At 32.2% G+C, this 14,378-nt stretch overlaps 1 protein-coding gene and 1 long non-coding RNA gene across 18 annotated transcripts; one reads left to right on the top strand and one right to left on the bottom strand.

Moving 5' to 3' along the window:
* Positions 1-321: 321 nt before the first annotated feature.
* On the bottom strand, positions 322-6,686 carry LOC146910622 (uncharacterized). Of its 16 annotated transcripts, none has more exons than XR_015018575.1 (16): positions 6,328-6,686; positions 6,162-6,231; positions 5,689-5,817; positions 4,959-5,125; positions 4,750-4,843; positions 4,468-4,599; positions 3,620-3,703; positions 3,137-3,170; positions 2,988-3,043; positions 2,721-2,759; positions 2,254-2,408; positions 2,017-2,112; positions 1,567-1,615; positions 1,049-1,121; positions 799-887; positions 322-711 (listed from the first exon to the last, which is right to left on the bottom strand). It is a non-coding gene; the product is annotated as an uncharacterized LOC146910622 (long non-coding RNA). The 16 variants fall into 16 exon arrangements; XR_015018569.1 differs by having other exon boundaries at positions 2,017-2,097; XR_015018577.1 differs by lacking the exon at positions 1,049-1,121 and adding an exon at positions 4,600-4,660 and having other exon boundaries at positions 2,017-2,097; positions 3,620-3,875; positions 4,468-4,527; positions 6,345-6,686.
* A 757-nt stretch (positions 6,687-7,443) lies between these two features.
* LOC146910621 (protein RGF1 INDUCIBLE TRANSCRIPTION FACTOR 1-like) lies at positions 7,444-10,681 on the top strand. Of its 2 annotated transcripts, none has more exons than XM_085725611.1 (5): positions 7,444-7,632; positions 7,741-7,926; positions 8,201-8,416; positions 9,421-9,598; positions 10,257-10,681. In XM_085725611.1, exons 1-5 carry the CDS (start codon positions 7,630-7,632, stop codon positions 10,325-10,327), a joined length of 654 nt encoding a protein of 217 aa, XP_085581737.1. In that variant the 5' UTR covers positions 7,444-7,629; the 3' UTR covers positions 10,328-10,681. The 2 variants fall into 2 exon arrangements, with proteins under 2 accessions (XP_085581737.1, XP_085581738.1); XM_085725612.1 differs by having other exon boundaries at positions 10,262-10,533.
* Positions 10,682-14,378: the final 3,697 nt, after the last annotated feature.

The raw sequence follows: 14,378 nt of genomic DNA, 5'->3' as shown, positions 1-14,378 counted from the left end.
TACTGCCTCAGCATGCAACCTCTACGCACAAATTTCTCTTCTTTGAACTGATTTATCGTTTTGAACGGGGTTAGCATTGATTTATCATTGAAACATGCAACCTCTACGTAATTCAACCCATGCTAACCCTTAAGATCGTTGTTGCCTTAGCACGGGTTGAATTACGTATTTTTTTAAAAAAATTGCTCTAAAGGAGAGATGTTTAAATTACGAAACATTGTCATTCTTCGTAATTTTGAGAACGAAGATCGCATAATAAGAATTTTGGTTCTTCATTGTCTAATGCTAGTCTAGTGATGAAGAAAAAAGAAAAAAGAAAACTTAACCAAGAAACACTTAATCTTCATTCGCATGTTCGTCACTTGACCGAAATGCATACTCAATCAACACAAGATGAGATGCCAATAAAATAAAATTAGTGTTTCAATTATTCACACCATCTAACAAAGAAAATGTTAGATCCCGTTTGCCTGTATAAAGGGCGCATTCTCTTTTAAGAAGATGATTTCAGGACTCAAAATTCAATGCCTTATCTACCCTCGCTTATTAAAAAATTACAAATTTGCAAAATCTATTGTAAGAGTAAATACTTAAATAATTGAGCATATGTACAGGCTCTTCATTCTTGGTATGAATAACATAAAAGATTTGGCCGTGATCAAGTTCACCACTAAACCAAGGTGACCAAACCTCCCTGACCAACCAACCAACCTATGAAAAGCAGAACATCCATCAGAATATGTACACGGAATTGGTACAAAGCAAATTGGATTCAAAATGAGCAGAAACCAAACATACCCTGTGTAAATAAGTTTCTGAGTTCTTCGGAAAATCAAAGTTAATAACAACATTAACCGCTTCGATGTTTATTCCTCTAGTAAAAAGATCTGTAAATGTTTCACATAAAGGAAGAGAAATGAAAATGATGAATTATTAGGACAATATATCTATATTGTAGGTTAAATATCGTTCCAAGCAACTTACGAAAAATAAACACACTGCCTGTTTATAAGAGGTTTTTTTAAGTGTTATCACTAAATAGGCTTACATGATCTGCAATCTCTTGATAATGTCTAAAAATGAAGGGCCTTATGGAGTGCATCAGAGTGAACCATTTCTGGCTAAAATCAGACCAAATAGCATTAGCTTTGGGCCCTGTCTCCTTCAATGTTTTCACTTTCTCTATGAATTCCAACAAAATTTCCTCACATGATAGACTTCAATTGTTAGTCATTCTAAATGACCTTAGATAAATATGAAATGGAAGGGTTCCCTATTACTTACATCTTTTCACATGAAACTATAAATTAGTGATGATGAAGTTGTTAAATTCAATATAAACTATCAATTATTAAAGCAACTTAATGGCACACAACCAAATATAAGATAAATATGTTTTCGAACCCTTTCTTTCAAATTAAAAGTATAAGTTCCCACGCGGATCTCAGCAATCACTTGTTCTGATTTTACATATTGATCATTTTGAACTATTAGCCAAACCAAGCAAATTATTAAAGCAACTTAATGGATGTGCAAAATATAAAGAAAAACTGGGGTTATCTTTACCATTAAAGCATGACCACCATCACCAATGTCTGAAATCGCATCTTCCTCACTTGGACCCATAAAATAGGGTATTCATTTGTAAACAAAAAACATTGAATCAAACAGAATCAGAGGTATAAAACATTAAACAAAATTAATTATACACAAAAAACCTAAATAAAAAAATAATAAGTAAAAACAAAGAATAAATCATATCATAACAAATGAAGGGAGAAATTTTGGCAAGATATTTTTTTCCTTTCAAAATACTCTGTTAAATCCACACACGCATGACATGGTTTCTTAGTAAAATCAAGGGCAAAACAATGACAAAATATATTCAGATTTGATTCATCAAATTCTAAATTGCCAATTTCACTACATCTGTTTATCTAAAGAGAACTTGGACCAAAATAAACTATTCTCATTGGAGAATAAACTATTCTTATCCCACAAAGGTAACACGCTTACCATTAAATGTGCCGAATTACATTGAATACAACCTAGAAACACCATTCCTCAATTTTGCAAAACCTCACAATGACAGAATTCCTGAGACAATCGAAACTACTTCAACCATATTTCAAACTTCACTGTGCTACTTCCGATTATTTTGTTGAAGCAATGGTTAATTTAAAAAGAAGATAGCATCAACATATGAAATTTGAGTTTAAAATATGTCAAAAAGGAAAAGGGAGCAGTACATACTAAAAACAACATGCAAACTTGGTGATTGGAGTCACTTCAAACCACTACAAAAGCATCATACTTGAGTCCACATACATACTTTATATCATAACTTTGGGAGTTTGCTGTTCAGCATCCTTGTTGGCTTAGACTTGCCATGCTCACAAGAGAAGAAGCTGAAATCATATATTGAAAGATAAATATCTCAAAGTTGTATAGTGTTAATATTGTCAAGTCCATAATCAAACAAAAAATACTGCAAATTTCTGCTTGAATTTTTATTCAGTTCATATCTTTTAGCCACTGCAAATTTCAAGCACCAAGATATAACCAAAATAATGCAAACACATAAAAAATTGATAACTCACAATTAAATGGCAAGTAATGGTGTATTATTTCCTATATGTAATCACTAAGTTGGTTGAGAATCTTGAGATTGTTCTTTTATAACCTCAATTCATTAATACAACTACAATGGATATTAGTACCTGTTTGTCATGGAGCTCAATGAATTTTCTGATAAGGACCTGCAAGTTCACATGATTAACCTTCAGACCTTTTCTAGTTATTGCCATAAACAACAAAATAAAAAAATAAAATCAGGTGTAGGGACTTTCTTGATCCTGAAAGCCAGAACCGCTTGTAGTTTTTAGGAAAATGAATATTAGAGAAAGCTATACAGAAGTGTATATATTCCTTTCTCTTTACTTTCTTTTTGTTTTTAGAGAATACCGAAAGAGTTACACGGAAGATACCTGTCAACATTTTCAGTATTCTTTGCTGCGATTCCCCCTTTGGGAGCTGCTGATAACTGCCAAAAGAGTACAAATAAAATACAAATTAGCTTGACCAAAAGCACTGTCAGTTGATATAAGTGCAGAGATTAATAAAAGCTTATTCCTACCTGAGGCAATATCCACACCGATTTCATCAAGCACCTGCCAAGAATAGGGTAAGTGAAATTACTATAAGTTTCTTTTTGTAATTTCAAAAGCTAATATTATCTTAATGTAAGGCCTTGAATTCATTTATCATCTTTAAGATTTTGTTTTAAAAATATTTTTATGTTTTATAATCTAAATTCACAAGAACTGCATTAGAAATATAGAAACACTGCAACTAAAAATATAATTAATCCTAGCCTTTAATGTTCAAGATCAAGACAATGACGCTAAAAAAATATACACAGTCTTTGTTGCTAACACTTGCATACAATTATTATGAGTGCTCAGAGTGCATTTGTAACAGAATAAACCAAAAATCATTAAAACAATATTTAAATGAGAAATTAACAGCGATGAATAAACCTAATCAAACAAAATAAAAATCACGGCGACCAAAATAAACCACAGTTCATAAAAGTCGCGAAATCGAGGTTTCTACTTACATCGTGCAGAATTTTCCGCGCTTCAGTATCCATTGGTAGTCACAATCTGGCAATTTCAGTTAAGCAAGAGCACCATTAACTGACCTGAAAAGGTAACAACCAAATTATAGCAAGTAATTACCGTGTAAAACACAACAAACCCATCGCTCATGATTTTTTATGGGAGAAACATATCAAGCTTAAATCAAAATTGTGGGAGAAACTCATCTCTCATGATTTTTTATGCCTAACTATGATTCCAAATCATTGTAGAAACCTGGCAGAGAGGGATTTCTTTGTCAGTGTGGTGAATCCCGAAGAGGTATGTAACATATCAATATTTGAACTTGAATATTGGAATTTGAAGAGGTATGTCTCTTAAATAATTTCATCGTTTCAAACTGATATTTTAAAATTTACCTGGTTCTGAAAGATGGAGTTATTTGAATAATTAACTCAATTCAGTTTCCTGTTATCATAAAATGTTAAGCTGGTCTCTCACTTTGCAGAAAGTTTGTCAAATTAGTCCATTTGTCATGTATTTGCTCATCGCTTGAATTTCATAGACACTAAGTATGTAATTTCATGGACTAAGAATATGAAATTTCAGGGACAACTTGATACTCAGTATGTAACTCCAGTGACAACTAAGTGAGGGACTGACGTGACATTTTATAAAAGCAGGGGACCAAATTGACACACCCTATAAAAATAAGGGAGCAAACTGGATATTTACTACCCTATCTATAACCAGCCTGAATTTTCATTACAATTACAGGAGTCTTCCATCTTATTTTTATCAACATAAACTGACAACAAATTTTAGAAAATGAAAACAAAATGTTTTTAAAAATTAAACAGACACTTACACTTCCTTTGCTTGTGCCACTTCTCTATACTTCCATACCAGTTCCACTGGAAACATAGTGCTGCAATACACATTATTCCAGCAGCAATAACCTCAACAAATGCCATTAAGAAAGACCTCTGAGGGGATAAACCTGAAGTTGCTAGGGATAACGCATACCCTCCAAATATGTTACATAACAGATATGATCACAACTGATCAATGATAACAGACACACATGTTAAAGCTTACATACATTCTTATTTTTAAACATCGGCAGAAGTCACCGGAAGATAAAGCTTACCTACATCAACTCAATTTCAAGCCGGTCATGACGAATGAAAGGAAGGCGACATTGAGGATGATCATCACCGGAAGTTTACGGCGGCTAGCGAATCCTGTTTCAGAGATTCGAGTTCAACGACTGATTGAGCATCAGATTGCAAGAAATATTTGATTCAAAGATTTCAAATTCAACGAAAAAGATGGAGAGAAAGATTGAGGGCGATTCACTTCCTTGCACGTTTTTGTCTCTCTTCCTTGAAACGCTGCTGAACCAATTTATAACAACCCTTCTAATGGTCAGAACCCAAATCGTTATTCTGTCTTGCCGCTTGTTCGCCGTCTTGCAAAGCCATCTCACCGTGTCGCCATTATGCAGCCCACTGCAATACTTTGTTCTGAAACAGTGAAATTTAGAGATGAATTGTTAATTAAAATAAAGAAACAACACATAACATCAAACACTAAGCATATATACACCCTTGATTTATTTAGGGCTAGTTTGGATTGACTTATTGTAGCTTATCTGCTGAGATATGTTTTGTGAGACTGTTTGGGAGAACTTGTGGAAAAAAGCTTATGAAAATATTCACAAGCTTTTTTTGGTTTATTTTCATAAGTTCTACAATATAACTTATAAAAATAGCTTATAGCATATATAAAAACACCATTTCTATAAGCTATTTAGATAAAATTAAGATTTTTCACAATTTAGATTTAAGGACCTATCCTAGCCAATGTCATCAAAATAGCTTATAGCATACACAATTTAAGTTTTTTCACAATATAAGCTATTTTTAACACCTATTATGACAACTTAACGACCAATGTAATCATCAAGGTATGTATTTTGATAAAATTAAGATTTTTCGCAATTTCTGTGAAACTGTTTTTGTATATACAAAAGCACCTATTATGACAACTTCATTTCACAATTTACCATCAGGTTCATACTACATACCTTGATGAGGCCAGTTCCAGTAACATGATCAGCATGTACATGTGTATTCATAGCATACACAAACTTCAAACCCAATTCTTGAATGAGTGATAAGTCTCTATCTACTGTCCTATCAGCAGGGTCGATCAACTGAAGTTTTCAACAACAAAAAATCAAAAATCAAAATCATCAACAACTAAAATTTTCATAAAAACACCAAAATCATCAAAACAACTGAATTTTTCGTAACAAAAAAAAAATCACCAATCATCAAAACAGAAGAAATCCATTATTCAATTCAACAAATAATTCTGACCCACATAAAAAAATTCCCATAAAAAAATTCTGACACTTCAAAATCATTTTTTTTCACAGAAAAATAAAAATTCATCAATCACCAAAATAGAAGAAACCCATCATCAAATTCAATAAATACTTCCAACCCAGATATAAAAATTTAATCTTCAGAAAAATCAATTAAAAAGGCCACATACCTGACATTCTCTATTTTCACCAATCAATTCACCAAAAGTTGAATTCTACGAAATCCCTACATCAATTTTCCTGCACAAAACCAAACAACAACCCAAATCCAAAAAAAGTAAAAAAATCACCATTGATAATCAAGAAAATGGAAGAAGAAAATGAATAAGCAAGTACCTTTCCTAATCCCTTACCTCCCTTAACAGCCAAACCTCTACTTTGTACCATCCTCCAATTAATTGGTTTTGGTCACCAACACAACACACAAACAGTTCCAAAATCACCCATGCATAACTCTTGAAGCTTGAATTTGATTAAATCTCAATAATGGTGAGAATGGTGGTGAGGTTCAGTTAGGGACAAGAGAGTGGAAGATTAAAAAAATAAAACTTGCATAAGATAATTGAGGCTGCATGGGTCATGATCTTTGAATTGCATGCTGCAGAAATTTTGTCAAAAAAGAAACGGCGGAGACGGCGAGGTCGCGGTGTGAGGAATAAGAAAACGGGTGGAAATTTTGAAGGAAGAAGAGAACTGTGTACGGTGTGAGCAAACCCAGATATATATGCCATGCCCGTTAATTTTACCAAAATGCCCTTCTCAAAAATTACAGGATTACCAAAATGCCCTCAGAAGGGCAAAATGGTAATTTCCACGGACATTAATTTTCTTATTTAGTTTAGTAGATACATAGGTGACGCAAGATTCTTTACTTTGTGATGCTATGCCACGTAGGTAGCCACCAAGCTATGATGTAGCCAATCAATGGTGCCACGTATCCAACAAATAGTGAACCGAACCACGGATTTATGTTGCAATTTGCAACACCCTATAAACTCAAACACAGATCCAAAGTAGCGTAAGCGCCAATCTCATCTTCCTTCATCCAACGTCCATAATTCCCCCTCAGCCACCACTTTCAATCTCATCCGTCCATTCCCTTTACTTCTTTAATTTAATACTCCCTCCGTCTTTTTTTATAAGCAAAAAACACTAATTCACACTTATTAAGAAAACCAATACTTAGTGATTTGATGTATAATTTTTTGTGTTCTCCTTGGAATAAGTTTCATGGAAAGATGTAAAAATAATTCTCATTGGTTAAAAATTATGGAGAAAATAAAAAGAGAAACAAATTGAATGCAACATGCATTTAATTTTATATTGGAAAAGATGATTTGTTTGAAAAAACACAATAATAACATAAAAGTTGGTGTTTTTTGCTTATATTTTGATACAAAGAAAATGAGATTTTTTTGCTTATATTTTAGGACGGAGGGAGTACCCTTTTTCGTCCCTATTACACTACACTCTCTTTTGCGTTGTTTTGTCGTTGAATTCTAAGTTGAAGGCCGTTTACTCTCTCTCTCTCTCTCTCTCTCTCTCTCTCTCTCTCTCTCTCTACATTTTCATCTTCCTCTCCAAATCTCCGTCCATTGAATCCAAATCCCACCGCATTGAGCCACATTATCAACCACAATGGTATTTAAGTATTTATTTATATATTTTTTTCTTCATTTTTTTGTGGTATACTATGGTTTCAGATTTATTTGATGTTTTTAAGAATAATGGGTCAAATGTTTGAAACAGGACACAGTGTTGGTGCCTCCTTGGCTTGAACCATTGTTGAAAACACCGTTTTTCAACATTTGTCGGATTCACGCTGATGCAGCTAGAAATGAGTGTAACATGTATTGCTTAGATTGCAACAATGGTGATGGTGCTTTTTGCTTTTATTGTCGTTCTTCAAGACACAAAGACCATCAAGTCATTCAGGTAGTAAAGTGCTTTTCTTTATTGAAAACCTAACGGCAAAATATAGGCATTGCAGATTCAAAAAATGGGTACCCATTTCATATATGAATGTTTAATTTTCTGGGTTTTTTTTTATTTATTAATGTATTTGGTGAAATGGGTTAGCTGATTTTACAATGTTTGATGTATAATGTAATGTAAGGGTGGTCATTCTCATTCATCTACATTTTGCATTTTTGTATTTTTTTTTTCTTGTTTAACAAAGATTTGTTTGTTGTTTTTGTTGGTGAATTAGATAAGAAGATCTTCATATCATGATGTAGTTCGTGTGTCAGAGATTCAGAAAGTGTTGGACATTAGTGGAGTGCAAACATATGTGATAAACAGTGCTAGAGTCTTGTTCTTGAATGTTAGGCCTCAACCAAAATCTGGGAAAGGAGTAGCTCACATTTGTGAGATTTGTGGAAGGAGCTTGTTGGATTCATTTCGGTTCTGTTCTTTGGGTTGTAAGGTAAAGAAGATATTTTATTATTTTCATTTTCATTTTCATTTTCATTTTCATTATTATTATTTTTAATCTCTATGATGCTCTTACAATATTGTCCAATGTCCATATCATTATCAACATGCACATCATTCACAACTCAATTATACTCATCATATGGGTATAACACCCACCACCCATACATCATCACCTACATTTGAAAGCCCATCTCCATCATTCAACATCATAATTATATTCCCACCGCTTTTAATTATTCATCATGCCTTCATAATTAGTACATTTACCATTCACATTTCGATTAATTACTCAAATTCATGTTTTTAATCTTATAATAATATTCTCTTTTTTACGGAATCTTGTAATATTATGAGTTTTTATAAACATGGGGTTAATTGAAATGCACCTACATTTTGAGTTTTCTTTTTCTTTCTTTGTTTATCTATCATAATTAGGACATTTGGCTTCCTAATTGACGCATTGTGATTTTTAACATTAAATTCACATTGTCATTCAACATCCAATAAATTTTGTACATTATCATCCAATCAAATCTCATAGTTTCTGATCTAATTATTAGTTAAATTATTTTGAAAAATAATATGATGATGTGGATAATATATAATATTTGCTTGGATGAAAGTGTAAAAATGATTTACAAAGTCGGTATATTAATCCCTTTATCTAAATATAGTTTAATTTTTTATACATTGTCATATTAAAAACTTTACATTGTCAACAAATCATAACTATTCATACACGCGACTTTAGAAGTAGTTATGATTCTGTCAAACAAAAAAGTAGTTATGATTAAAGTTAGACAATTTTTACATAATTATCATTGACCGTTTTAAAAGCCTTTACACCAACGTGGTATATAAATTAAATTCACTCACACACATAGATATATATTCTGCTGCATTGACAGGGGAACATGGCATGTCATATACAAATAATTGGATCATGCAGTTTATTAATTATTTATTTAATTTGATGTTGAATAATTTAATTAGCTTGAAAGAATAAAGAAAAATGGAGATGCAAGCTTTGCTTTGGAGGGTAAGAATGAAGGATTGACAATGGAAGGAGTGTCAAGTAGTAGATCAGAAGAAGAATTGCGTGAAGGCTCAACACAAGATATGTATCCTCTCACGCCTCCTCCACCTCCTTTAAATGCAAGGAGAAGAAAAGGTATACCTCATAGGGCACCTTTTGGTTCCTCATTCTAATGGGATTCCTTCTAAACTCAAAATTGGTACATATTCAATATTCAATTTTTTCCCTTGGAATACAATACAACCCTATTTGGTGGGAAAAACCTAGTCATTATATAATTCTTTTTACAATAATAAAGGTGAAAAAGATTAGGAGCCTTTGGAGGGGGTTTTGTCCAAGGTACTTCTTGATTTGGAAAAGTAAAGGAAAGGGTATATAGGAAAGAAAACTCCTTCTTTTCCGGTTTGGGTCCCTAAAAAAAACAAATCCTCCCTTGTCCAAGAATCAATAATGCATAGTATTTGTTTAATTATTATCTAATAGTTGGGGGGTGTACATTTCATTATTAAGAAATTAATTAATTAAAAAGCAAGTCTTTGTGGAGTCCGTTTTATAGTTTTCATTGTCCCACCATTCACATGGGCCGTTTACATAAAGGTAACCACACCTTTTTAAATATATTTTTAATTTTATTAATACGTGTGCATGTAAAACTAATAATGAGGACAAATCAACTTTCAATTTATCCTATTTTATCGTTACCAATTTTGGAGATCTCAATGGATTGGACGATTGGTCACATTGTCTCTATGTTTGCCATTTATGGTTTTGAGTTCGTCCTATCTCTTTCTAGTGCAGTTCATCCGGCCTCTTGTATCACTATACTCTGTTAGCGCCCTATCCACCGAACTCGTCTTCCGATAGGTGTTTTACAGCATTTTGAGCAATATGGGGGGCTGTAGAACCATCGCCATCTATCTCTACATCGGTTTGTGATAATTTCTTTTAGAGAAATACCGTTTGTTGTGAAGCCCAACTCAACGACATGCGAGGAAATTGCCTATTGAGGTTTTTTCGCTCTAAATAGCACGACTCTTAAGATATATGATTTTGAACATCAATCTTTTTAAGTCAACAAGTATGGTATCTGTATTTATGTTCAAATGATATAACTGAGATACCAAATTTAAGAGAATAAGTGATTAGTTCATGTTCAAGTAACATAACTGGGATAACAAATTTACGTGAATAAGTGATTATTCGGTGGATACTTCAGAATTGTTTGGTGTCTTTATGTACTTGTTGAACCAATCAGCCAATTAGCAATTAGGCACAAGTGCTTAAAATATACAGGCTTAACCAATGCATGATGCATCTCCCTTTAACCTTAATTCAAGAAATTTATTCAAATAAACAAGTGATTGAATACAAAAGAAGAATCTGCATCAAGTGGCTTTGGTTATACAACAATGAATATATCAAATTAGAGGAGGATTGCTTTCCACCATATCCGATACTTTTTCTTTTTTGTAAGCAATAAATAGTGCGAGTAACTTAAGTAAGTCCAACGAAAGAATTTTTTTTTTTTTTTTGAGGAGAAACGAAAGAAACTAATTAATTTTTTTTAAAATTTCCATGGTTGTATATGAAAATTGTCAAAGATATGTTCATAAAAGAAAATACTTAAGTTTTTACATAATACTGAACAAAATTATCCAAAATTGGCTATATAAGACAATGTTTGCTTTTTGAAATATGATTTATTTTGTATTAGCATTCGTGCTTAGTGTTTCTTTACGAACTCATCTCCGCCACACTAGTTTTACCTTGTGTTCTTCATTGTTCAACACCCCCTCACACACAACATTGCAAGTCTTATGGTTGTACGATAAAATTTTCCCTTCAATATATAAAAATAAAAAATTTATACTCAAACAATGTTTGGCCAAAGACAACATTGTCATACCAAATCAAAGACAACATCTGCCCCCACTACATTGGCATACCTAATCAAACACATTATTTTTAAGCCCTTTCTTAATGGCACTAGTTAATAGTATTTCTTTATCTCTAACAAAAGGTATAAAATATTTTTTTTTTAAAAGTAATTTAATCTTAAGGGTATTTGCTTATGTTTGGTAAGTATTTCATTAGCATATAACGCTTTTCCGATGTGTTTAAGTGAGGAGTTGTGTTTAGCTAGGGCGGCCTGTTCTTGGGGTAGTCACCGTATTTTTGATTCTTATCCTTCTTGTATTGAACATTGGATGATTAATGATAATAGTTAACTTTGTTTTGGTAAAAAAAAAAAGTGAGGGGTTGTGTAAAATTTAGCCAAGTTACCAAATGTCAAAATTACTCTTTTAATTAATTAAAATTGGCCGCTTCAAAATTTTTTTATAAAAAATGAGTTCAAAATAACTTATACTATTTTTAAATAAGTTTTCGTAAAAACCATTTTTAGAAGTATAAAGTAAAAACCCCTTTTTTTAGTCTATAACAAACATGCTCATATTTAACTATCTTAAACAAGTTTATTTGTAAACAATTGGTAAAAAAAACAGAAAAATTATCACTTGATTGATAAGTTATTTGCCTTATTTTGAATTTTCCAATAAATTATCACCTTAAGTTTAGTAAAATGCTTCTTTCTCTCATACGCTAATGGTTCTTATTAGAGAGAGATAAGTTTGTTAACAGTTGTTCATAGTTAGTTAAGTTACTTATCTTAAGTAGTTGTTATATATCTTGTCCTCTTTTTCATATGGACTTATATGTACAAATATGTTCCATTGCATTCATTGTAATTCAAATTGATCAAATCATCAATAATATTTATCTGTTCGTTAGTTTTCTATACCTTTCTCCCAGTTACGAGTTCTATAGAATATTATAACAGCACTTTCTTTTCTCTTGTTTTCCAACTCCCGTCAACAAATGAATTAGAAATTCCAACTCCTGTCAACAATTGAATTAAAAATTTAAGCAATAAGTCTTATTGCAACTAAAATATGCAAGTCAAGTTTTTTTGTTGTTTACTAAATATGCAACTCAAGTTGAAGATTACAAAAGTAGCTTAATTCAGTGGCAACAGTTAAAGTTACGTGCAATCAACTATTAATTAAAAATTAGGAGAGCTTGAAAAAAAAATGAACTCATAATTTAAGAAAACATAGATAAAAACCAAACTTTTATTGGCCAAACTCTATCTATTACTATAGGAGCTGCCTCAAGTGCTCTATTTATTTTTCGAGAGGACCTCAAGTGCTACATTGTCAGTTGGAAAATGACAGAACAATAAACCGTACGTAGGTAGCAATGATATATATGTGTGTGTTTTGGAGCTGCCTCCAGTGCTCTTCAAAATGATAGTGATAAATATTACTACATGCCTTTTCCAAAAGTGAGAAATCTGATCTTTAATTTATATGCGATGAAAAAAACCCATATACAAGTAAACACAAATGTCTTGAATCAAACATTTCACAATTCTGACAATTATAATCTTAAGACCGGAAAAGCATACAAAATTGTTGCAACCTACAACAATGGATCGAAGTCCCTTGATAATTCAAAATCATAATAATGAGTAAATCTCACACTAAGTGCTTGTGGTCCTCTGCATAAGGACTACATTGATCATCCTAAAATTAGCAAGGGACCGCCAAGGGTTGACCTTGATAAAAATCTAAAAAATAGAAGAAAACTAAACAAGAAGATAAAAGGTTAAAGAAAAAATAATGCTATTTATCCTGAATTTAATTTCACGACATGTATTTTCCACCAAGCCATTTTTGTTGACTTCCCTATTTACATAATAACTCCCCTATGATTTCCGTTAGTCCTTCTTTTTTATTGGTGGATTGTTGTTTCGCGGTGCATTCGGGAAAACTGCATTCGCTGTATATAGCATTTCTGAAAAACTATTTTAGCCAAAAAAATCAAAATGTGCCACTTAAAAACCAAAGAGCATGATATAAGTAATAGTGCAACATCGAAATGGTTTGTTTAAAACATTGCTTGAAAACTAAATTATGGGTGAAAACATAAGCATTAAATCAAAGAGGTGGGGGACGCAAAAGTAAAAAAATAAATAATTTGTTCAAGAGATAATAGTTTCACCTTTGTTGTTTATGTCATCTACATTATTGATCGTTGTTTCGTCTCAATAGCATTAGCCAAACGAAACAAAAAAAACTCATATTAAACGGGTTTGTTTTCAAAATCAAAATATCTATGTATAATTTTATTCACACATCAACATGAAACCATGAACACAACTATATACCCCCAGAATCTAAATGTTGTTTTAGACTATTTGTTAATCTATCAGATATTCATCCAACAAATAAATGTCGTGGTCGTCGTCATCATCATTATGATCAATAGTAATAGAATTCATAATATTACTTCGATTGCATTTTGACACCTTCCATGGTATCATTTTTTAATAGTAAAGTCCTTTGATTTTGTGAAAGTGTTGCCTTCATCTTCACTTTGTTAGTACAATCGGTTACAATATTCAGACACTACATCTCATGCATCACCATCGAATCCCCCGACTCATATATGAGTTTTGGCAAAAAGACATAATTGCATTTTCAAGAGATTCACCTTATCATCCTCAAATATTTAAGTATCACTAATTTCTAGTGGATCATTTAGGGCTTCAGTAACCTCATTATAAGTCACCTCGATTTTCATTCGAAAAAGTTCTTTTACAAATTAGTCTTTAACATTCACATGAGATTTTCTAGTCTTTTGGTTTTCAAACCCAAATGGTAGATCATGATTTGATCTTCCTACCACAACGCATGCTTTTTTGAGTTTCTTTGGCTTCGCCTTTTGAAATTGTCACTTGGCCTATTTGCCAACCTTTGGTTGTTGGTAGCTATAAGCTTCTTTGCCTTCACCTTGTAATGTTTGAAATACTCTTCACAATGAAGGCACGGGATCAACAATCTTTCCTTATTCT

The sequence above is a fragment of the Medicago sativa genome, chromosome 7 (assembly GCF_051527215.1).
Source record: "Medicago sativa cultivar Bolivia chromosome 7, Bolivia_mono, whole genome shotgun sequence".
NCBI lineage: Eukaryota > Viridiplantae > Streptophyta > Magnoliopsida > Fabales > Fabaceae > Medicago > Medicago sativa.
This window is presented reverse-complemented; position numbering and strand designations above follow the sequence as displayed.

Excerpts from the sequence above, each read along its gene's own strand:
- LOC146910621 (XM_085725611.1), top strand. Across the intron at positions 7,927-8,200 it reads AAGACCATCAAGTCATTCAG|ATAAGAAGATCTTCATATCA; the intron begins GTAGTAAAGTGC and ends TTGGTGAATTAG. Across the intron at positions 9,599-10,256 it reads AAATGCAAGGAGAAGAAAAG|TGCAGTTCATCCGGCCTCTT; the intron begins GTATACCTCATA and ends ATCTCTTTCTAG.